At 53.4% G+C, this 23,700-nt stretch overlaps 2 protein-coding genes across 8 annotated transcripts in view; one reads left to right on the forward strand and one right to left on the reverse strand.

Annotated features, from left to right (window-relative positions):
* Positions 1–12,602, reverse strand: part of TJP3 (tight junction protein 3) — a 30,443-nt gene extending 17,841 nt beyond the window's left edge. For 2 of the 3 annotated variants that reach the window (XM_043911984.1, XM_043911982.1), the window contains exon 1: positions 1,817–2,029. In XM_043911984.1, coding sequence (XP_043767919.1) covers positions 1,817–1,834 — 18 coding nt within the window. In that variant the 5' untranslated portion in view covers positions 1,835–2,029. Of the gene's footprint in view, positions 1–1,816; positions 2,030–12,391 lie in introns of those variants that run through there. The other variant, XM_043911983.1, reaches the window with a different exon arrangement.
* Positions 12,603–17,729: 5,127 nt separating this feature from the next.
* PIP5K1C (phosphatidylinositol-4-phosphate 5-kinase type 1 gamma) overlaps positions 17,730–23,700 on the forward strand; it is a 48,060-nt gene continuing 42,089 nt past the window's right edge. For 3 of the 5 annotated variants that reach the window (XM_043911987.1, XM_043911989.1, XM_043911988.1), the window contains exon 1: positions 17,730–17,953. In XM_043911987.1, coding sequence (XP_043767922.1) covers positions 17,860–17,953 — 94 coding nt within the window. In that variant the 5' untranslated portion in view covers positions 17,730–17,859. The remainder of the gene's footprint in view (positions 17,954–23,700) is intronic. The other 2 variants (XM_043911990.1, XM_043911992.1) reach the window with 1 other exon arrangement.

The following is a 23,700-nucleotide window of genomic DNA, read 5'->3' on the forward strand; positions in this document are numbered from 1 at the left end:
TTTCCTCTTGGGTGTGAAGGCTAGTCATGGCTGTCTCTCTGGGTACTTTGCTGATTGGTCCTTCAATCAGCCTCCCTTCCAGGCTTTTGCACATGCTGTATTCCCTGGCAAACTCCTATTCATCCTTCACAGCCCCAGGGGCACTTTCTCTTCCTTCAGGAAATAAGTCCTCAACACCCCCGCAAGACACATACATTTCTACCCTCTGATTATTCAGGTGTGGGAGGTTCCAGTCCACCTGTCTCCCCTACACCCCTGAGTCTGGGGATTCCTGGTAGGCAGGGTTGGGGGCCCTGGGACCCTATCATTGTCCCCACAGGACCGTGTTGGGGGGAAGTTTGAGGAATGCACTAATGGTAGAATAAGAGGCTGATTTTGACAGGAACTCCGCTAGGTTCTCTGGGAGAGAGTGGAGGGCAGAGGAGCCTGATGTGCTGCAGTCCATGGGGTCCCAAAGACTGAGACACGACTTAGCGACAACCACCACCACCTGCACGTCCGTCCAGAGTTCCTAGCCTCCTCAGCCCCGCCCCCCTCCAGGTGAGCTCCGAGGGGCGGGCCCCGGGCCTACATCCCCGCCTCTTGCCACGCGCGGGATAGAAACACCGGAGACGAAAAGCCTCCAGAGGGGACTGGGCTTACCAAGTCACACCGGCCCCGGCACGTGGTTGCCAGCCTGCAGATCACTCTACCCCTCCCCGCCCCCACCTCTGGGAACCACAGCGGGGGTCGGAGTGGGGGAGGGGAGGGGAGGGGACCACAAATACTCGAGTTGAGGACGGGATTCTGGGAGCTGCTTCTAGCAGCCGGGAAGGAGAAAGAACTTCCCAGCCCTAGAGCCTCGGGTGGTCTGGCCGGGGGCCAGCCACAGATCTCCCAAGCCTGTTCACCTGTTTACGCCTCTGGGACCCGACCTGAGACGCAGAAGGGTGGGTGTGACAAAGTCGGTTCAAGCTCCAACACTAGAGAACGAAGCACGCCCCCCTGGCCACAGAGCCACGGGGATTCCCTGCCCCAGCCCGATCCGCCTGCCCGATGCAACAAAACAGGGCTCTCAAGCCAGATCGCCCAAGTCAACGACTCTGTATACAGTAGGCACTCAGTAAATGGTGATCCCCTCTTCCACAGCCTCACTGCCTTCGCCAAAGCCGTTCCAGCCCACAAAGTGCCTGCCTACCGTCCCACCCTTAGTGCTCAAGCTCAACTCGGCCCATCCCCCTGGGAAACTGCACACCTACTATGTACCAGGAGCATTTCCCCTCCCCTCCTAGGATCCTCCCCACGCCCTTCTAGAAAGTGACCATCACCCACTTTATAGACAAGGTTCTCAGAGGCGTGGACTCACTGGCTGGCTCAAAGTTACACAGAAAAATCGGGATTCGAACACTGGTCTGCCTACTAAGGGACTTCTCAAGTGGCGCTGGTGGTAAACAACCCGACTGCCTATACACGAGACGTGAGAGACGCGGGTTCCATCCCTGGGTCGGAAAGATCCCCTGGAGGAGAGCCTGGGACAGAGGAGCCTGGCGGGCTACAGTCCATTGGGTTGCAAACAGTCATACACGACTGAAGTGACTTAGTACACACGCGAACGCTATCTGTTAAGGGAGGCAGACCGGGGCGGAGGGAGCCCCGGGAGGCAGCGTTGGAGGCCAGTGGGCGCGGACACTCTCCCCGTGCTAGCCTCCACATTCTCCTGGGCCTCAGTTTCCCCATCTGTTACCTGGGCAGGGGGTGATCTGGGGTCCCGGGTCCCGCCCCCAGCCCCGACCCCACCTCGGTCCCCTCCCCCTCCGGCCCTCCGCGGGCTACTCGCCTGGAATCTCACCGCCATAGTCCACCCTGGGGGCTGTCCAGCGCCTCTGGCCCAGGGCGGGGGGCCTAGAAGCAGTCAAAACTGGACCCCACCCTGGCGTGAGGGAGGAGGCTGGGGAGGGGAGGGTCGCGGCGAAGCAGGTGTCCAGCACTTGCCCCGCTCCCGCCCGCTCCGCCGCCAGGGCAGCACCTGCACCTCTTCCTCCTCTGAGTCCCCTCCCGGCCCCGCCTCTGTCCCGACACGCCTCCCGGACGCCGCCGAGGCCGCCTTCGTTCCCACCACCCCCACCCCTCCCAACACAGGATCCAGGCCCTGGGGTGGGAATTCCAGGCCGAGTTTTCACCCAGCTGCGCACTAGCCGGCGGCCGGGTTGGAGACCCGCCAGGAGTGGCTGCAAGGAAGACAAGGCAGGGATTAACGACGCGTTTGGAACGGAGCCTGCGCTTTGGAAGGTTTTCCATCCAGGAAAACCTCTGCGTGTTGAGATTCTGTAGAGAGACGTGTTATGATTAGGAGCTAGCCAAGGGTCAGAGACGTCCGGAGAGTAGGGCTGGTCTTTCTCGGTCACCTCATCTTCAGCAAGTTCACCCTATTTTATTTCTTTCATTTATGGGAGTTTATTTTAGAGAGGAAACTGAGGCCCAGAGAAGCCTGGGGTGGGGTGAAGGGTATGGAATTTCTGAAGGTGTAGGCTGATATGAGACTTCCCTTTCGATGTCCCCTACAGTGGAGGATCCAGAAGGTACACAGCGGTCACCTCTGGGCCTGGCCAGAATCCAATGTTAGCCTGTCTTCTTCACACCTAACCCTGGGCTGGGTCCCCAGCTGGGGAGGGCAGGCAGGAAATTCTTTAAGATTCTTGGAGTAAAGGTCATGCTTCCTTCTCCACCCCCTGCCTCACCCTTAAGGGACCCATCTGGGAATAACTGGGGAAACCCTCTACCTAAGGGTGTGGAAGGGAGAAAGTCACCTGGGTGGGTGGAGCCACCATTGGCTCTACCCTCGAATTCCTTCTTGTTTAAAAAAAATAGACCCTGAGGCCCAACTGTTTCCTTGCCCCACCCAGTTCAAGGTTGAAGGGGCAAATCTGGGCATAGACACCCCTTCCCAGCCTCACCCAGCCAAGACTGGGTTGAGAGAAGCTCCAGATTGTGGGAAGAGGGAGGCAGAGGGGAAAATTAGGGGTCAGGGAAGTCTTCCTGGAAGAGGGGGCATTGCCACTGGGGTTTAGAAGGTTGGATATTGCCCGTTGTTGTTCAGTCACTAAGTCGTGTCCGACTCTTTGCCACCTCATGGAGTGCAGCATGCCAGGCTTCCCTGTCTTTCACCATCTCCGAGTTTGCTCAAACTCACGTCCATTGAGTCAATGATGCTATCCAACCATCTCTTCCTCTGCCATCCCATTCTCCTCTTGCCCTCAGTCTTTCCCAACATCTTTTCCAATCAGTCAGTTCTTCTCATCAGGTGGCCAAAGTATTGGAGCTTCGGCTTCAACAACAGACCTTCCATTGAATATTAGGGGTTGATTTCCTTCAGGATTGACAGATTTGATCTCTTTGCAGTCCAAGGGACTCCCCAGAGTCTTCTCTGGCACCACAGTTTGAAAGCATCAATTTTCGATCAGCTTTCTTTATGGTCCAACTCTCACCTCCATACATGTCTACTGGAAAAATCATAGCTTTGACTATACAGACCTTTGTTGGCAAAGTGATATCTCTGCTTTTTGATACACTGTCTATGCTTATCATAGCTTTTCTTCCAAGGAGAAAGTGTCTTTTAATTTCATGGCTGCAGTTACTGTCTGCAGTAATTTTCAATCCAAGAAAATAAAGTCTATCACTATTTCCATTGTTTCCATATCTACTTGCCATGAAGTGATGGGACCAGATGCCATTATCTTAGTTTTTTTAATGTTGAGTTTTAAGCCAGCTTTTTCATTCTTCTTTTTCACTTTTATCAAGAGGCTCTTTAGTTCCTCTTCACTTTCTGCCATAAGGGTGGAGTCATCTGCCTATCAGAGGTTGTCGCTATTTCTCTTGGCAATCTCAGTTTCAGCTTGTGATTCATCCAGCCCAGCAAGAATGTTGGATAAGAATTTGCCAAATGTGCAAGAATATAATCAAAATCTTTGAGGCCCCCAAGGTTGATGTCTCACCTCTCCCCAAAACACTAGTCTAGAGATCCCAGTTAGCCAGAATTTACCCCTCAAGGGTGCCCAAAGGCTTCTAAGGCAATAATCCTTTGCCAGAGCCCCTTTCTAAGGACTTATTTGGACCCTCATATGTAAATCAGTGTTAGTTGCTCAGTCCGGTCTGACTCTTTGTGACCCCATGGACTGTAGCCCGCCAAGCTACTCTGTCCATGGAATTCTCCAGGCAACAATGGAGTGGGTAGCCTTTCCCTTCTCCAGGAGATCTCTACCCAGGGATCAAATCCAGGTGTCCTGCATTGCAGGCAGGTTGTTTACCATCTAAGCCAACTTCAGCCTTTTCCAGTGTGACCTTGGGCCACCATCAGGTGACCTTGGGCCAAACACAAAATGATTTTAGGTAGAAGAAAGTCAACCATTTTTTAAAAAAATAGATGTATATTTGTTTTAATGAGTTACAGGAAAAAACATAAATAAATTCTCCACTGCCACATATATATAGGAATTTGCGGTTGCGATTACTGGGGAGGAGTTACTGATTGGGATGTAGGTCTGGAAAAATCAGACAAGTAGGCTGTCTCATGCTTAAGGAGGGTTAGCTTTGCTGCAACCACTGTTACACTTGCCCATTTGCAGCTGAGAAAACTGAGACCAGATGTGTCAAGTAGCGGGCCCAACTAGAAGAGCTAGATTGGCTCTGTTTGGTGCCATACCCCTCACTCTGTATGAAGGGTGATTTACCCCTCACTCCCCCTCGAAACCCCACTTTAATATCTGAAGACATTTTTAGTAGACACTGTTGGCATTGAGTGGGCTTCCCAGGTGACTTCGTGGTAAAAAATCCACCTGGCAATGCAGGAGACGGGGGTTCCATCCCTGGGTCAGGAAGATCCCTTGGAGGAGGAAATCGCAACCCACTCCAGTATTCTTGCCTGTAGAATCCCAAGGACAGAGGGAGCCTGACCCGCTACAGTCCATGGGGTTGCAAAGAGTTGGACACAACTGAGCATGCACGCACTCCTGTTGGCATGGAGTGGACAGAGGCCAGGGATGCTGCTCGCCACCGCCAAGTGCCCAGGACAGCCCCACCCCAGAGAAACACCCAGCCCCAAAAGTCAATAGTGCTGAGGTAGAGAAACCCCACTTTAAAGTCCTCTAACGGGGATAACCACCCCAAGATAATGGTCTTCCTTCAGCCACCTCACATGCTTCTTTCCCTGCTCAAGAACACTCAACGGCTCCCTGGTATCCATCAGATAATCTGTACTCAAAATCAGGGCTTTGGAGAAGGGTGCATCCAGTGCTGCCTCACAGAAGTAGGGTCATTCATGCATTCATTTTCTCACCTATTCAGTCGTTCATGCAAAAAAATATTTCAAACCCTTGTTATGCACCAAGTGAAGGAGGAAGTGAGGGGGTAAGGAATTACCGCCTGAAGTTGCAGTGCTGATTACCACCAGTAGGAGGCAGTGTGCACAAGGCCTGAAGTGATGTTGTGGGAGGGGAGGATACTAGGAACCTGAGGGATGACCCTTCTCTGCCCCTTCTGAGCCCTCGAGGGGGAAACTCAGCTCAAAAGGGGTGGGGACAGGGCTGAGGTCTCCCTGAGTGGTGGCCACCGGGAAGGGTGGGAACCTGGAGGGAGGGAGTGGTGGTCAATCACGCCTGAGGCTTAAAGACTCCCTGGTGGAGGCTGCTTTGCTGGGCTACAGTGGGCGGAGGTCTTATTTGTGGTCAAACAGGTCTGACCAGAACCCAAGAATGAAGCTGCTCGGCCACCTGGCTGGGCGCTGGCTCATTCAATTACTGAGTGCCCACTGTGTACACCCAGCTCTGACGCAGGCCCTGCCCTAAAGAAGGCTGAGCACCCAAAGAATTGATGCTTTTGAATTGTGGCATTGGAAAAGACTCTTGGGAGTCCCTTGGACAGCACGGCAATCAAACCAATCAATCCTAAAGGAAATCAACCCTGAATATTCATTGGGAGGACTGATGTTGAAGCTCCAATAGCTCCAATACTTTGGCTATCTGATGCAGAGAGCCGACTCATTGGAAAAGACCCTGATGCTGGGAAAGATTGAGGGCAGGAGGAGGAGAGTATTGAGACAGTTGGATGGCATCATTGACTCAGTGGACAGGAGTTTGAGCAAATTCTAGGAGATAGTGAAGGACAGGGAAGCCTGGTGTGCTGCAGTCAATGGGGTCGCAAAGAGTCGGACACGACAGATCACTGGATGATGACAACAACAAAAGGAAGCCCAGGGCCCTCGGGGAAGATAGACAATGGTTTAATCTACAGATAGCAGAAATAAAATGTCCAATCTAGATTTCTGAGAGCACCTGCACAGAGACACAGCTGGTCTGGGGACTCCTGGAGGGCTTCTCTGAGGACGTGTTACTGAGATTAATAGGAGTGACCTAAGTGAGAGGGATCTGGGAGGAGGTAACAGCTAGACCTGAAGGAGGTAAGGGAGGCACCATGGGAGAGTTGGGTGGACAGCCAGTGCAAAGGCCCTGGGGCAGGACTGGGCCTAGAGTGTTGGAGGAACAGCGAGTAAAACCTTGTGGCTGGAGCTGAGTGAGCGAGGGAGAGAGAAGGAGGAGAGGAGGGCTGGGAGGAGATAAGGACTTCTGGCCCCAGGGAGGTGGGACCCAGGAGGGCTATGGGCAGATGAAGGGCCAGGGCCTGATTCGGGGCCCAATGGCGCCCTCTGGTGGCCTACAGCTAGGATGACAGACTGAGTGGCGGGGGCCGAAGCTAGGTGAGCTGTGAGCCCAAACCCAGAGGCCCTGCAAAAAAAAAAAACGTTTCAAATCGTTTTATTTGGGGGGAATTCCCTAGGGGTCAAGTGACTAGGACTCTGCGCTTTCACTGCCCGAGGGCCCAGGTTCAATCCCTGGTCAGGGAAATAAGATTCCACAAGCTGCGATGCCAAAAAGAACCAAGACATTTTATTTTGGAACATTTTATTTATTTAATTTTGGCCGTGCCTCTAGTGGAATCTTAGTTCCCCGACCAGGGGTTGAACCCAGGTCCTCGGACAATGAAAGAGCGGAGGCCTAGCCACTGGACCAACAGGGAACTTCCTGGACTATTTTTAAATTGACAGAAAATTTGTAGATGAAATTCAGAGAGGCTCCTTATGCTTCTCACCCAGTTTCTCCAAACATCATTTTACATGACCACGATGTACCTGCCAAAACTAAGAAACCACAGTCTCATCACTGCTAACTACACTCCAGTCTGCGTTCAGGTTTTACTGCACCAGGACCCTGTTTAGCATCTCACAGTGCATCTGGTCCTCACATCTCCTCAGGCTCCACTCCCCCTTGTTCCATGGACCTTTCCAGTCTAGAGGAGACCAGGCAGCAGCTTTGTACACTGCTCCTCATTTGGGGTTTGTCCAGTGCCTGGACTGGGGTTATGGGTTCAGGCAGAGGGCATGGGAGGAAGGGCAGATTCTGGGGTGCGGCTGGCTTGTGAATGCTCACAGCACTGAGGTATGTCCCAGCAGTTGGCACCGTGAGGGCGCTGGAGCACCTTAGGGAGAGCACTTTGATGTTGGAAGAAGAGGGGTGAAGACCCTTCTGGGGGCAGCCGTAGGGGGGCTCACAGAGTGTGTTCCCCCTATCGCCTGCCTCATGAGTGGGAGGAGGCTCACCGCAGGGGGCAGAGCGGTGCCTGTTAAGAATCCCAGCCTCTCTGCTTCCAGCCTCAGTTTTCTCATCTGTATAATGGGGCCTGCTTCTGCCTTTGAGCGCTATGATTGGGAAGGTTCACAAACTAAGGCAGCTGGCACCCAGCAGGTGCACTGAAAGGTTTGCCCGGGTGCTCTCTGTGGCTCCATCCCAACTTGAGTCAGGAGGAGGGAAATAAGCCCCAGTAGGAAAAAATGAAGTGAATTATGGTGTCCCCCAGGGCTGGACAGGGACCGCCCACAGAAATGTCAACTTTGAGGTTTCATCCTTTGGTAAAATGGCCTCGGGAAGCACCCACACCCCTGATACCTGCATCCCTATCTCCAGTCTGGCTTCTGCACCTGTGCCCCCGCCAGCTCCCCCCCACCCACGTCCCATGAAAGGTCCCTCGTGACCCCAAGTTTGCTAGGGGTCTTATCTGCTTTGTGACTGGGCCAGCCACAGCTGGAATCTGTCCTTCTAAAATGCACAGTACTCGTCTTTCTACTCTGCTCAGAATCTTAGGTGGTCCCCATGAGCTATTCATTCCTTTATGGAGCACCTACTGCATACCAGGCACTATACTAGGAACTCGGGACACTGCAGAGGTGAACTCACAGACTTTCAGAGCAGACATGCAACTAACAGTCTGAGGGACTTCGCTGCATGTCCAGTGGTTAAGGCTCTGAACTTCCACTGCAGAGGATGTGGGTTTGAGCCCTGGTCAGGGAACTAATACCCCACATGTTGTGTGTCTCGACCAAAATAAATAAATAAACAGAACAGTGTCAGCAATTAGTGTGTGGCTAAAAAGCTGTGGCTTTAGCTCAAGAACATTCCATAGTTCCCTAGCCTTTGGTCAGGATATTTATTGAGTATTTGATCAATGCCAGGCTCCGGGCACTCTTCTTAGTTATCTGTGCTTCTTATGGTCTTCAAATTATTTTACATTCCTGTAAATTACAGGAATGACTTCCCTGGTGGCTCAATGGTAAAGAGCACACCTGCTGATGCAGGAGATTCCGATTCGATCCCTGGGTCAGGAAGATCCCCTGGAAGAGGAAATGACAACCCACTCCAGTATTCCCGCCTGGGAAATCCCGTAGACAGAGGAGCCTGGTGGGCTACTGTCCCTGGGGTTGCAAAAGCATCAAACAGGACTTCACGACTTCACAGCAACAACAAAGTTACAGGAAACTGGTAACATTGCAAACTATTCTTGTCCATAGACATATAAATGAATTTTGTCCTGCGGAGACTATTGATTATTGTCCTGTAGTTATTGACTGGTTTTATAACTATTTGTTATTTCATTTCAGCCTTGATTGCCTGTGTGTGTTCTTTGTTAATGGGCTCTCCTTTAAACAAGCTGTAAGATCTTATTAGTTCCCATATTAATTAATGAGTTAAGTAAACTCATAAAGCACCTGTTTGTTTTATTTTTAAATATTTATTTTTATTTGTTTATTTGGCTGCACCAGGTCTTAGTTGCAGTATATGAGATCTAGTTTACTGACCAGGGAGCGAACCCAGTCCCTCTGCATCGGGAGCATGGAGTCTTAGCCACTGGACCACCAGGGAAGGCCTTGTTTGGTTTATATTAGAGTATAGTCATGCTTTTATATTTTTTTGAAAAAAAAAAAAATCCCTTACCTCCATTACACTGAAAGCCTTCACTCTAGCGTCCAAGGCTCCTCCCTCAAGAAATTTCCACATACTCCCTCTTACCCGTTAACATCTTCAAGTCCCAGAACATTCTTCCCACTTTTCTTCCTAATCACCCTGAACCCTGTCTTTCATATGTCAGCAAATGTTCTTAGTTCTCCCAAAATGTGTCCAGAATCCTCCCACTTCTTTCTCCTTCTGAGCCTCCACATGGTTCACCCCATCCTCGCCCACCTGGACCAGCAGAGTCCACTTCTCCAGGTCCCTGGTTCCACCCTCACCCTCCACAGTCTGTCCTCCCTGAAGCAGCCACCAGATGGCAACCGTGAGCGCCAGAGTCAGGCCCCACCCCTCCTCTGCTCACAGCTCTCCAGGTCTCCCACCTCCCTAAGCCTAAAAGCTAGTGTCATTCCGGAGGTTCACAACGTCCTGCAGGACCTGTCCCGTCCCCTCCAGGCCTTCCCCTTGTCTCCTTCTCTCCCCTCTGTTCATCCACAGAGGCCTCCCAGCTGTTCTACCAGGCACAATCCTGCCCCAGGGCCTTTGCACAGGCTGTGCTTTGCCCTTGGAATGCCCCTCCCCCAACCACTCACTTCATTCAAGTCTCTGCTCAAATGTCCCCTTCTCAATGAGCTCACAAAATTACAAGACGTCTATTCCTTGGAAGAAAAGCTATGACAAACCTAGACAATGTATTAAAAGCAGAGATATCACTTTGTCACCCTGAGCCGACAAAGCTATGGTTTTTCCAATAGTCATGTATGGATGTGAGAGTTGAACCATAAAGAAGGCTGAGCACTGAAGAATTGATGCTTTCGAATTGTGGTGTTGGAGACAACTCTTGAGTCCCTTGGACTGCAAAGAGATCCAAACAGTCAATCCTAAAGGAAATCAACCCTGAATATTCATTGGAAGGACTGATGCTGAAGCTGAACTTCCAATACTCAGGCCACCTGATGTGAAGAACTGACTCATTGGAAAAGACCCTGGTGCTGGGAAAGGTTGAAAGCAGGAGGAGAATGGGGCAACAGAAGATGAGATGGTTGGATGGCATCGCTAACTCAATGGATATAAGTTTGAGCAAGCTCCAGGAGATAGTGAAGGACAGGGAAGCCTGGCATGCTGTCAGACGCCCATGGGGTCACAAAGAGTCAGACATAATGGAGCAACTGAAAAGCAACGAGTTCTCCCCTGATCTTTCTACTTAAGATTGTGAAATACCTCCCTGCCTGTTTTACTCCTATCCCTGCAACCCGCTCCAGTACTCTTGCCTGGAGAATCCCAGGGACAGAGGAGCTTGGTGGGCTGCCGTCTCTGGGGTCGCACAGAGTCAGACACAACTGAAGTGACTTAGCAGCAGCAGCAGCAGCTGTACCTCTTTCACTTTTTTTTTTTTTTCTTTTTTCTGTAAGACTGACCATCTTCTAACCCAGGATATAGTTTACTTCCTCATTGTCTCTTGTTTCTTGTCTGTCTTCCTCCACCAAAACACAAGCCCCACAAGAGCAGGGATCTTTGTTTCTCTTGATTGCTCCCTGAATCCCCAAGGCCTGGACCAGCACTCGGCACGTAGTAGTAGGTGCTCCGTAAATGCAGGTTCATTCCCTGGAGAGCACCTCCTCCCAGGCATGATCCCGGCTAACCTCAGCCCATTCCAAAGGGTGTCAGGCTCCGCCCTGAGCAAACACAGCTTCCCTGGCACCAGGCCAGACCCGAGGAGGAAGAACAGGAACCCAGACTCCCGCAGTGGACTTTCCCCAGAACCGGGGCCACAAGGAAGCCCTGAGCCAGGGAGGCAGGACTCTAACAAGATGCTGAAACTGGGGTATTGGCTGGGGGTGGGGGCTTAGGCAGCCCCCACACCTCCCCGACTCTCCACATTTTCACTCCTACCAGGCTGACAGCCCTACTTTCCTGTGCAGCCCAGGGCAGGTGGCTGCCCCTCTCTGAGCCTGGATTTGACCTCTGCAAAAGAGGAAGGCAGTTACCCCTGGTTTGGCATTCTGATTTGGGGGGGCGCAGTTTACCCTGCCCCTTGCATGATTGGGAATCTATTATGTGCTCTAGCATATGCTATTCTCAGCAGCCCTGCGACTTGGTGTCTCTAATTATACCCATTTCACAGAGTGGAAAACTGAAGTCAGATCTCTCTGACTCCATGGGTTTTTCTTTCTGCAAACCCCAGTCGAGGTATATTCCCTCCTAACCCCTCAGACCCTGAATCTTAGCATCTGTTTCCCAGGAGTAACTCCAAACACCAGTCACCACCCCCTGCCCCCACAACCACATACCCTGCAACTGGGACGCTCATGCATTCTGAGCCCCAGAGGGCCCTCTTCATCTCGGACAAAGAGCTTTGAGGTGCAATCAGACACTTGGTTGGCTAGGACACGCTCTTTGTCCTGCACTTTTTGGGAGAAAATGACCCAGAAAAGCTCTTGCCACCGGATTCCTGTCTTCTTGGGGGTCTAATCTTCCTTTGCCTGGAAACCATCCTGGCTTGTTGCCCACAGTCCGCTCTCCAGATTCTTGTGGCCATCATCCACCTACTCATTGCTTCATTTCTCCGTAGGGAGATTTCACCCAGAGAAGAAATAAGAGATGAGGAGATAAGCCCTCCTCCCCCAGGACCCTTGTTGCCCCCGGCTCCAGCAGCAGGGGTGGAGGGAGACGAGATGCAACTGTCTGAAAACTTGGGGGCCCCTTAAGAAGTTCCAGGAGGTCCAGATACCAACCAGGTGCCAATTTGTCTCACCTGCCACCTCCCTGTCAGCCTCCCCTCCTCAGTTTGGGGGATCAGAGGCCAGCTGGTACCCCCTCAGCCTCCCTGAAAGAGCTTGGGCCAACAATGACCCTCTGAAGTCTGTGGCTGTGGCGTCCTGGGCGGGCTGCCAGGGGCAGTAACTGCCAGCCAGATAATCCCTTAGAAACTATGTCAAATGCCCACACAGGAGTGTCAATTTCCTGCTTTCCCGGGAGCCTGGTGGTGGGGGGAGGTGGCAGGGGGCCCGGGACCTCATGGTGGGGAGCCCCATCTGGACAGTACCTTTGGGGTGGTAGGCCGATCGGGGTGGGGGACTCACCTGTCTAGGAGGCTGGGTGGCCTCTGGGCAGGCAGCAGCAGTCAGGGCCTGGATGTCCGCCTGGCATCGGGGGCAGGGAGGGGACCCGAGGCTTGGGCTCCGGCTCCGGCCTGCCCACTTGTTTGCCCAACTTTTCCTTCTGCAGTGGCCACAGACTGGCCCGTCCCGTGCCAGGTGGAACCAGCAGGGCGACAGCCACAGGCCGACTGGCGAGAGCGAGAGAGACCTGGTTGGGTGTGTGGTTCTGTCGCAAGGTGCACTCACGTGGGAGCCGCTGGCCTTAACCCCTGCCCGCCCAGAGGCCAGGGACGCCCAGTCCCATCCCACTTGCGCTGGCTACCGCCAAGCCCTTGGCATCAGCAAGAGATGGGCCCACGTGGCAGGTGGAAGACATTGGTGGAATAAATTCAGAACTGAGTGAATGAATGGTGCGTCCCCGCCCGCCCCCACCCCACCCGGCCATTGCTCCCCCTGCCTTCCTCCAGGCACCTGGGGGCAGGACTGCTCCTTTCCTTCCTGAGGATCTTAGCACAAAATCTGCTTCCCTACCCCCACATGAGTGGCAAGATCCCTACTCTGAGAATTTTCTATCACTTCCCAGCTGGGCAGCTTAGGGCGAGTCACCCAGGCCCCCTCAGTTTCCTCTTCTCAAAAAATGGGAACAGAGACTTCCCTGGCAGTCCAGTGGTTAAGACTGTGCTCCCAATAGAGGGAGTCATGGGTTCAATCTCTGGTCAGGGAACTAGAATCCCAGGTGCCACGCCTTGCAGCCAAAACAAAAAAATCAACCCCCCCCCCCAAAAAAAAAGAAACAACATAAAACATTGTATAGCAACTATACTCCAATAAAAACAAACAAGCACAAAATGTTTAAAAACGGAAACAACACTGGTCTCTGCTCCTAGGGTTGTTCCCTTGAGCAACTGAATGAATGTTGGTCCATAAAGTGCTCAGAGTTTTGCAGGCATACAGTAGGGCAGCACTTTCTAATCTCTACCCACAGGTGGCTGGGCTGCATGAATGAGAGGTGGGCGAGATACACACAGGATTTGGACGGGCCGTTCTGCAGGAAAGAACCTAAAATAGTTCCTTAGTTTTACACATCGATTCCCTGTAGAGATGACAATGGTTCTGAATGTATTGGGTTAAATGAAATATATTCTTAAAAGTAATGTCACCTACTTGTTTTATTTTTATTTATTTATTTTTGGACATGCCCCATGGTATGTTGGATCTTAGTTCTCTGACCACGGGATGAAGCCCACAGCCCCTACACTGGAAATGTAGAGTCTTAACCACTGGACCACCAGGGAAGTCCCTGGTTTTTTAAATTTCTTAAGAATGTGGTTGCTAGAAAACTTTAAATGACATTTAAAATTTTACATTGCCTTGTAGTTCTACTGGAAAACACTGGGATAAGTGCTCAGTGACTAAATAACAACCACAAGCACACATCAACTGTGGAGGCTTTTTTGATCACATTCTCTTGCTGCTGTACAATATCTCTATTATTTTCAAAGTATTTGTTAGCAGCTAAAATGCCTTGTGTATTGTCTGCTTGTTTATCTGTTTCTCCTAGATGTCTCTCTCTCTCTCTCTTTTTTTTTCTTTATGGCCACACACGTAGCTTGTGAGATTTTAGTTCCCTGACCAGGGATCAAACCTTGGCCCTCGGCAGTGTGTGCACTGTGTCCTAACCCCTGGACCACCAGGGAGTTCCCTTAGGTGGTTCCTCTCTGAGGTAGGGATTTGGTCTTGCTTATTCGTGTGTCCTTGTAGCATAGAACAGTGCGTGGTACACAGCAGGTGTCCAGTAAATATTTGTGAAGTGAATGAATGAATGAATGGAAGGAATATGGGGAAGTTTTGGGAGGGAGTGAAAGATTCATTAAGTCCCTTTTACCTGCAGGATTGATGCTGAAGCTGAAGCTCCAATACTTTGGGCACCTGATGAGAAGAGCCAACTCATTGGAAAAGACCCTGATGGAAAGACTCATTGGAAAGATTGAAGGCAGGAGGAGAAGGGGAAGACAGGATGAGATGGTTGGATGGCATCACCGACTCAACAGACATGAGTTTGAGCAAACTCCGGGAGTTGGTGATGGACGGTCTGCATGCAGTCCATGAAGTTGCAAAGAGTCCGACGCCATTGAGCGACTGAACAACCTGCTGGACCCAGTACTGCCGGTAATAACCTCTATGGCCACCAGGGGGCGCACGAAACCAGGCTACCAATTCCAGTCGCGGCAGCTTTCGTTTCCCATCCTGCAAAATGGGAATTTTGAGCAGGGACACGGGAGGATGAATTCTGAGGAGCAAAAGCCGCTGCCCCATCCCGATCCTGGCCCCTCCTCTGCACTTCCAGTTGTCTGAGTCAGTGGTTCTCAAACTCTATCAGGCATCCGAAACGCCTTGAGAGGCTCAGAGAAAGATTATGAGTCTCCGCACCCTGAGTTTTTGATGCAGGAGCCCTGGGGGGCGGGGGGCCCGAGAACCTGCATTTCTAGCAAGCTCCTGGTGGATGCTGATGGGGGCAGGTCCGGGCACCTCGTTTTGAGAACCATGGATATAAATCTTTTCTCAAGGCAGATTAAAAATGAATCAGAACCAAAGAACTCCTCTTGGATTTTGAGAACCATGGATATAAATCTTTTCTCAAGGCAGATTAAAAATGAATCAGAACCAAAGAACTCCTCTTGGAGCCTTTTAGAAAAATGGTGGCAAAATACACAAAGCATAGTATTCACTCGCACAGCTTGCATTCAGTACCTTCACATTGTTGTGCAACCATCCTCACCATCATCTCCAGAACTTTCTCAGCTTCCCAAACGGAAGCTCTGTGTCGATGAAACACTGACTTCTCACCCCTCCCCCACCATCTACTTCCTGTCTCTATGGATCTGACTCCTCCAGGGACCTCAGGTGAGTGGAATCAGACACTATTTGTCCTGTGTCTGGCTTCTCTCACTGAGCATCGTGTCCTCAAGGTTCATCCATGTGGCATGTGTGTCAGAATCTCCTTTTTAAGGCGGAATCATATTCCAGCATATGGGTAGACCACATAGGTGTATCCATCATCTGTTGATCCCCTCCCCTCTGAGTTGGTTCATTTCTAACAGCTAAGCTGGGGGATCCCTCCACCTGATCCTGGGTCCTATTCTCTATGTCTTCCCTTTTCTTCATTTGTCTCCTTGTTTTGATAGAGAATATTTTAGAAGTATCTTTCTGAGCTCTGGGTCTGACTGAAGGCTGCTCTGTCTCGCTGTTTCCCCTTCATCCCATCACCCAGCACCCCAAAACCCAGTCTTAGCCTCCCGCTGACCTCGCCAGCAACATGACAGTGAAGAGAAGGGTCACGTGTCTGGAGTTGGACAGGCCTGGGTGAAAACATCCCAGCTCCGACCTACACCACCTGTGTGCTCGGACTCCCCCACCTGCCTCCGAGCAGAAATCATTAATAATGAATAAAACTACTAACAGCAACATTTATTATCCCCCAAACCATGACTTCAGAATGAATAACTGCCTGACCATAGCACTGGTGAGCTCACCACTGCACTTTAATAATATTATCATTCTTAACACAATAAGAAAAGAGATTGCTTCACGACGAGGTATTTTGTATAATTCCAAATATGTGGCTTCAGCTCTCTGGGTTCCTGTTTCCTCATGTGTGAAATGGGGATGATAATAGTTTCCATCTGGTTGATCAACATTATCAAGTATTTATTGTCTTCTAGGTCTAATGTTTTATGTTAGGTAATGGGGATAAAAACCTTCAGAAAACTAAGATCATGGCATTCGTCCCATCACATCATGGCAAATAGATGGGGAAACAATGCAAAAAGTGAGAGACTTTATTTGTGGGGGGGGGCTCCAAAATTACTGCAGATGGTGACTGCAGCCATGAAATTAAAAGATGCTTACTCCTTAGAAGGAAAGCTATGACTAACCTAGACAGCATATTAAAAAGCAGAGACATTACTTTGCCAACAAAAGTCCATCTAGTCAAAGCTATGGTTTTTCCAGTAGTCATGTACAGACATGAGAGTTGGGCTATAAAGAAAGCTGAGCACTGAAGAATTGATGCTTTTGAATTGTGGTGTTGGAGAAGACTCTTGAGAGTCCCTTAGACAGCAAGGAGATCCAACTAGTCAATCCTAAAAGAAATCAGCCCTGAATATTCATTGGAAGGACTGATGCTGAAGCTGAAGCTCCAATTGGGCCACCTGATGCAAAGAACTGACTCGTTGGAGAAGACCCTGATGCTGGGAAAGATTGAAGGCAGGAGGAGAAGGGGATGACAGAAGATGAGATGGTTGGATGGCATCACCAACTCGATGGACATGAGTTTGAGTAAGCTCCAGGAGTTGGTGATGGACAGGGAAGCCTGGAGAGCTGCAGTCCATGGGGTTGCAAAGAATTGGACACAACTGGGCAACTGAACTGAACTGAATGGGGCTATAACAGTAGTTTTAAAAAAATGAAACAGGGACTTCTTTGGTGGTCCAGTGGCTAAGACCCCCATGGTCCCAATGCAGGGGGCCCGGGTTTGATTCCTGGTCAGGGAACTAGATCCCACATACCTCAACTAAGACCCAGTACAGCTAAATAAATAAATAAGTATTTTTTTAAATAAAAAAAATAAATAAAAATCAGGTCTCTGACTTTTGGGGATATTGCATATAAAGGCTTTAGCACTGAGCTTGACACTTAAGAATGTTATTATGTGTAACTAATTTTTACCACATTACAAACACACATGTTATATATCATAAATAATATTTTATTTTACTTATTAATATTACTTATCATGATACCATATCACTATTTAATAATGTTAATACATAAATACAAAATCACACATAATTTGTATGTTGTGCATAGTGATAAAAATTAAAGTTACTTATTACATTATTACATAACCATTACTGACATCAAATGTAAGCATATTTAATATAAGTATTACTAGTATGATGATTTTAAACTGTAATTGTTTTTTATATTCGTTATAAATAATGCTCTTAAGTACTACATCAGTCTGGAGAAGGAAATGGCAACCCACTCCAGTATTCTTGCCTGGGATAATCTCACTGACCGAGGGGCCTAGCGGGCTACAGTCCGTGGGGTCATAGAACCGCACTCGACAGAGAGAGAGAGCACTACAGCAGTACTGGCAGAAATGGCGCTGCTCTTCCACTCCCTGGGCGCGTGAGGGCGCTCGCGACGCTACCGGGGACTCTGACGCACCAGGCCCCGCCCCCGAGTCCCTATTGGCGACGCGCGCAGTGCGTGAGGGCGCAGCGCCTGGCCCCGCCCCGGGCCCGCCCCTCGCTCCCTGGGCCCGGCCCCCTCCCTCCGCTCTCCAGCCGGCGGCGGTTGTTGTTCAGCGGCGGCGGCCGTAGCTCGGGTCGCAGCCTCCGGCCGCCCGGCCGCCCGCCAGCCCGCCGGCGGGTCCGCGCGCGGCCATGGAGCTGGAGGTGCCGGACGAGGCGGAGAGCGCCGAAGCCAGGGCCGTGACCTCGGAGGCGGCCTGGGCGGCGGAGAGCGGTGCGACAGCAGGTAACGGTTCCGGACCTTCCTCCCCTCCCCGCTTCCCGAATGGACCCGCCTGACCCCCCTGCCGGGGCCCAGTGGACCCGTCCGAGCGCTGGAGGGGCGTCGGGACCCGCGGCTGGAAGGCCGGAACGTTCCACTCGGGGGCGCTCGCGGGGGGGATGGAACGCCCCACTCCGGGGCCAGGGGACGCGTTGCCTGGGGCCCGAGGGAGGACGGAACTCCCTGCCTCGGTGGCTCAGGGGTGGCGCCGCCCTTTCCTGGGGTCCTTGGGGAGAGCTGTAGGTCTGGGGGCGGGGGTGGGTGCAGGGCCCCATTCTGGGAGGCTGTGGGTGGAGCAGCCCGGGTTGGAGGCGCGCGGGGAAGATGGGTCCTCACCTCTGGGCGGGGGGAGGCGACCCCCATTTAGGACGCGCCATGGGTGAGTGGGTGCCCTGCCTGCCTCCTGCTGAGGGTGCTGGGGGACGACATCCCACCCGATTTTGTGAGGGGGATGCTCTACGCGTGGGATTGTGGAGTACCCCCGTTCCGGTGAGGAACCCTGCCTCCAAAGGGTGATGCGGACCCTCTGTTCCCGGCCGCCCACCTTGCTAGTGTCAGCGCCCGGGCCTCACCTCTTGCTCTGCAAGCGGGCACCTTCTGGGCCCATCTTACTGGTCGTGAAGGGCAGGGGCTGCTGTGGTGGGAATGGGGGGTCTCGAAGGCCAGCCTCCTGACTACCTTATCTTTCTTTGTGGAATTCACCAGACCAGGTTTTTAGTTCACTGGCCGTTCTTTCCCTTCCTGGGCCTCAGTTTACTTGCTCTAACAGGAGGGGGCTAGGGGTTGACATCTCCAGACACCTTCAGTGCTAGGGCTCTGCAAGCAGGTGGGGAACAGGCGAGCCCCCAGCCTTTTCCCTGGATGTTGGGAGGGGGCTGTCGTGGCTCTGTAGGGGGTACTGCTTTCCCCTTCTCCTCTCCTGAGCCTGTATCCCTCGCCCTTCCCTAGAGCAGGTTTCTGGAGGGATACGGCCTCACCCAGCCCTGCAGGCTCCAGGCAGAGCCCAGTCCCTTCCTGGAGGGGCCGGTTCCTTCTTGGTCCAAATTTCAGGCTCCCAAGTATAAAGTTTCCGGATCTGCAGAATTCTCCCCTTCCCCCCCCCGCCCCCCCCCCCCACCCAGGCAGCCCTCGCTGGCGAGTCCCTATGGACACCCACCTGGGGCACCCATCATCCTCCTCCCCCGGGCCTCCCGAAGCTTCCGTGGCAGGCGGGAGATACTGCCACTGCCCAGGAGTTGGGAGAAATGTCTGGAGGAAGAGCTGGAGTGGGGAGCAATCTCCACCCCGCTCCCCAACCCACCCCGGGCTCCGGAGCACTCCCACCGCTCCCCTTCCTGCTACCATCTGGAGCTGCGTGGTGGATGACCCCGTTCAGCTCCACCATCCGGCCCCCACGCCCTGCTTCTTTGCTGGCAGCGATACCCTGGCTCGCCGGCACCAGACAGCGGAGGGACCCGGCTGAAGTCCCTTCTCAGCCCCCTGACCTCCACCAGCAGTTCTCTGCCCTATATGGGCAGAGACAAAACAGCCTAGGACGCAGTGACCACAGGAAAGCCACACAGCAAACGTCTGTCTTATCAGGGGCTAGGTGATGGGGGCAGATAAAGTTCCAGGGCCCGGCTGTGGTCGGGTCTGAGCACAGGGACTTGACCAGTGAGAGCCCCCCCGACCCCGACCCCTGCCTGTCCCCAAATCCACAGAAACCCAACTCCCACAGCTGATGGCTTATTTCACTCACTGTAGGGTCAAGAACTGCCTCTCCTTTGCTGAACCCATTTCTGTTAAGTTTGGGGAACAACTGTCCACACCTTTCCTGCTGCTCACACAGATGCATACATACGCAACCGGGGCTGCTCATTTACCAAGGGGTTCGGAGGGTACCCTCACACCTTGACATTAGTGACGGTTGGGGCTGGAAAGTTCTTTGTTGCGGGGACACCAACCTGGATGCTGTGGGGAGTGGAGCAGCATCCCTGCCCCCACTCACTCGATGCCAGGAGCCCCCCAGTCCTGATGACCACAGACCTCCTCCCCAGACATCACCCGTGTTCCCTGGAGATGCAGCCACCCAGGGTGAGGCCTGCTGCACTTCCCGTATCATTCTGTGCCTTGCTGGCTTTTTTATCCACAGTATGTACCCTCCCCCCCCCGCCCCATGTTGGTATCAGTTCTTTTCGGAGAGAGAGAATCCAGCGCTGTGATTGAGAGGGTAGAAACTCTGTAGCTTGCCTGAGCTCCACTTAGGTGCTCTGTGACCTCCAAGGTCAAATGCCTTGATCTCTCTGAGCCTCAGTGTCCCCATCTGTAAAATGGGGCCACACAGCCGGCAGTACCTGAATTAGCGCGTCAGCAAGTGGATAGTGCTTGGGGAACTTTAGCAACAGCCCACGCCAGTTAGGCCTTACTGACTCAGAGGGCTTCCTGGTGGGGGACAGTTGGGTGGTGTCTGGAGCCGGCTTTGCTGTCACCGCCGTACTGCAGTAAACGCCCTTGAACGTGGCCTGGTGCCGTGGTGCTTTCATCTCTAGAGGTTGGAGTCCCTGCCTCTGAGTGGCTGGGTCAGGGACAAGCAGGTTGACGCTTGGGGGCTTTGTGGAGAGTCCCGGCAGGGCTGAGAGAGCCTGACTGTCTGTGTGCCCACAGCCTTGCCAGCTCCACTCCGGATGTTATCAGCCTCGGTCACTGGGGCCAATCTGATGGGAGTTAAATGTTAGTGGTGTTTAGAATCTGGTTACTTTAAATGCCTAGGTTCCCAAGGCCTGGTCCAGGGAAGGCCTGCTGGGCTTCTCTGCTGGCTCTTGGGGGCTGTATGGGGTGTCTGGCTCCAGCAAGGATCTCAGGGAGGGCTGGGCCTTGTGGGGGCCCATGAGCTGCCTGTGGGCTTCGGCTGTGCTATGGTCTGGTGCTTCTGAGCTCTTTCCCTCCTGCCCTTCTTGCTACCATGATATTTCAGAACAGTCAGCTTCGTCCCACAGACCCCCAACCCCTTCCCACGTTTAACTTGGTGGCAGATTTTGTCGGCTTTGCCTCCAAATGGACTGAAAATCCACCCACTTCCCCCCACCCCTCTGCCTCCACCTGGTTTAGCCCCGTCCTTATAGCTGGCCTGATCTCTTGTCTCTTCCTGTGTTCCCTGCCACTCAACTCCAGAAGGCTCTGCCCTTCCTTTGCCACAGCCCTCCAGGGTCCCACCTCCCTGGGGTAAAAGCCCAGGTCCTCCCCAAGGCCATGCATGTCTTGCCCTCCCCTCTTCGCTCGCTCCCCTTCTCTCACTCTGTAACAGACACCCAGGCCTCCACCCTGCTCCTCCAGCACACCAGACCCAGTCCTGCCCCAGGGCCTTTGCACCTGCTGTGCTCTCTGCCCGGGATGCTTGTCTTTCATATCCCTGTCTTTGCTTCTGGAGCCCTTCCAGGTTTTGCTCTGACATCTTCTCTCAGGCTTCCCCTGATGGTTGAGGGGCCTGAAGGAGGGGCAGGAAGCCAGCACGGCCCAGGCAAAGGCCTGAGTGGCTTGAAGAGCAGTGGGGGCCATCATGGCTGGGCGGGCGGGGCCTCCTCATGAGGCCTCCTCTGCAGCTGTGGGTAGATGGTAACCTGGGGCTGTGGCCACCCTCGTCCCCTCGCTGAGTCAGCTACAGCCTTTGGAGGCAGAAGGGTCCCAGTTCTGATCCCACCCTGGCCCCTTTCTAGCGATGACATCCGGCACTTGGGCCAGCACACTCAGTCCTCTCTGGAAAGCAGCCTCGGGAGCTAGACCACCTTTGCCAGCTGGGGACCCTCTGCCTTGGTGTCTTCATCTGTGAAATGGGCAGATGACTGTGCCTTTCTTGGAGGGCTGGGCCAGGCGGATTGACATGTAGAGCCCTGGACGGATGGGTGGAGACCTGCTCAAGGGACCACTTCCCTCAGAACTTGGACGGGCGGGGCCGATGTCCAACTCGGCTCATGGGGTCGTGTGGTTATTTGTCGCTCTGTGCCTGGTGTGGCCTGTTGGACATTCGTGGAGGCTGGCTGGGGTGGGGGTCAGGTACCAGGGCTCCCTTGCTCTCAGGTTGGTGGGGGTCAGGGTGCGATGGCAAGCAGGTGAGAGCGGGGTCGTAGACTGAGGCCCGAGTCCATCCCACCTGCCAGTCTTTGTCTGTCGCGTCTCGTTGGCGCTTGGCCAGGCCTTGTCACTTGCCTGTCGTCCACAGGGTATCCAGCTGCAGCGACAGAGCTGAGTGTTGAGATGGCCTCGTGGCCTGTGATGTCGGGGACACTTGCTAACTGGTGCTCTATGGAAGATGCCTGCCAACCCCTGAGTCAGACCACACTGGCTCCAAGGGAGCTGTGTGGGCAGTGAAAGGGGCATTATGGCCCCAGGGGGTGACCAGGAGCTGCTGCCTTGGAGCTGTCAGCGGAGCAGGTGACCCGAGGGAGAAATAGCAGCCATGTCAAACATTTAGGCAGGAGATCAGCTGTGCAAAGGCCCTGGGGCAGGAATGAGCATGGTGGGGCTGGCCTCACTCAGGTTCTGGTCTGAGTCCAGTTGATGGCACTGGCGGGTGTGAGCAGGGTGGTAGGTCACACTCCAGAGGGATCACACTTGGGTGGCTTGGTAGGGAGAAGGCTGTGGGGCTGGGGGCCTGGACGGGGATCTTGTGGGGGTGGAGGAAGATGAGAGAGTCTGCACCCTGGAGTTGATGACGGCGGATAGGGAAGGGCCCAAGAAGGAGCCAGTCTGGGGGTCCAGGCTCTGGCAGGCTTGTGCTGATGGGGGAAGGGCAGGTCTGGTGGGCTTCCCAAGACTCCTGAGGCAGGTGGAGGCCCACGGGACCTTGGGTGGGGTGGCCTGAGGCTCGGCCTGACTCACTCTTGCCTGGGCCAAGGACTGTGTACCTCTTTCCACCTCACAAGGTGAGGACAGTGGGGTCCCAAAGATTTGGTAGGGCAGGAAGAGGTGGGACCCACCTCCCCTGGCAGCGCTCATTAAGTGACAGCATTTACCAGCCTGGGGACTGAGGATCCAGAGTGTCTGGACTCCAGGTCTCCCTGTTCCCCAAGCCCGCCGCCCCGGCCCAGCCCCAGCCGCATGTCACCACTCATAACAGTCCAGGTTGGAACCCTGCTGGGAATTTCCGGGCTGCTGCCAGCTGGGCTTCGGGGCTTGAGGTGAGACCGCCCACGTTGGGGATTACTGGCCTGGGGATTAGCCAAGGGGCCCTTGCACTAGCTAGGCACCACCAGGCCGCCTGGAGAAGTTAGGGTCCAACCTGAGGAACCAGGTGCCAGAGCCAGCAGGAGGGCATCTGGGGACCTGGCGTCTGGCTCTGACCCAGGAAGGGGACCCCAGCATTAGTCACAGTCGTGCCTCACTCAATCACACACTCATCATGTCCATATGTGGGCCTTGATCCTGGGGGCCGGGGTTGTCCTTGAAAGTTTGAGGCTGTGGGATGCAGGGCGGGTGTTCGTGTACATGTGGGTGCTGAAGAGTGGCTGGGCCAGGTGCTGGAGCCAGCCTGAATGAGACAGCATGGTCCCTGTGTGTGGGGGGCGTTGCTGGTGGGGTGCATGGAGACAGTAAATGAAAGAGGAAAAGAGGTATAATGCTGCCAAGGGAAAGAGAAGAGCAGAGAAGGGGAGAGAAAGGACAGAGGGGTGTGCACTATGGAGTGTGGGGAGGGGCTTCCAGCACGTGCAAAGGCCCTGGGGCAGACCATGTTGGAG

This window comes from Cervus elaphus, chromosome 9, assembly GCF_910594005.1.
Source record: "Cervus elaphus chromosome 9, mCerEla1.1, whole genome shotgun sequence".
Lineage (NCBI taxonomy): Eukaryota > Metazoa > Chordata > Mammalia > Artiodactyla > Cervidae > Cervus > Cervus elaphus.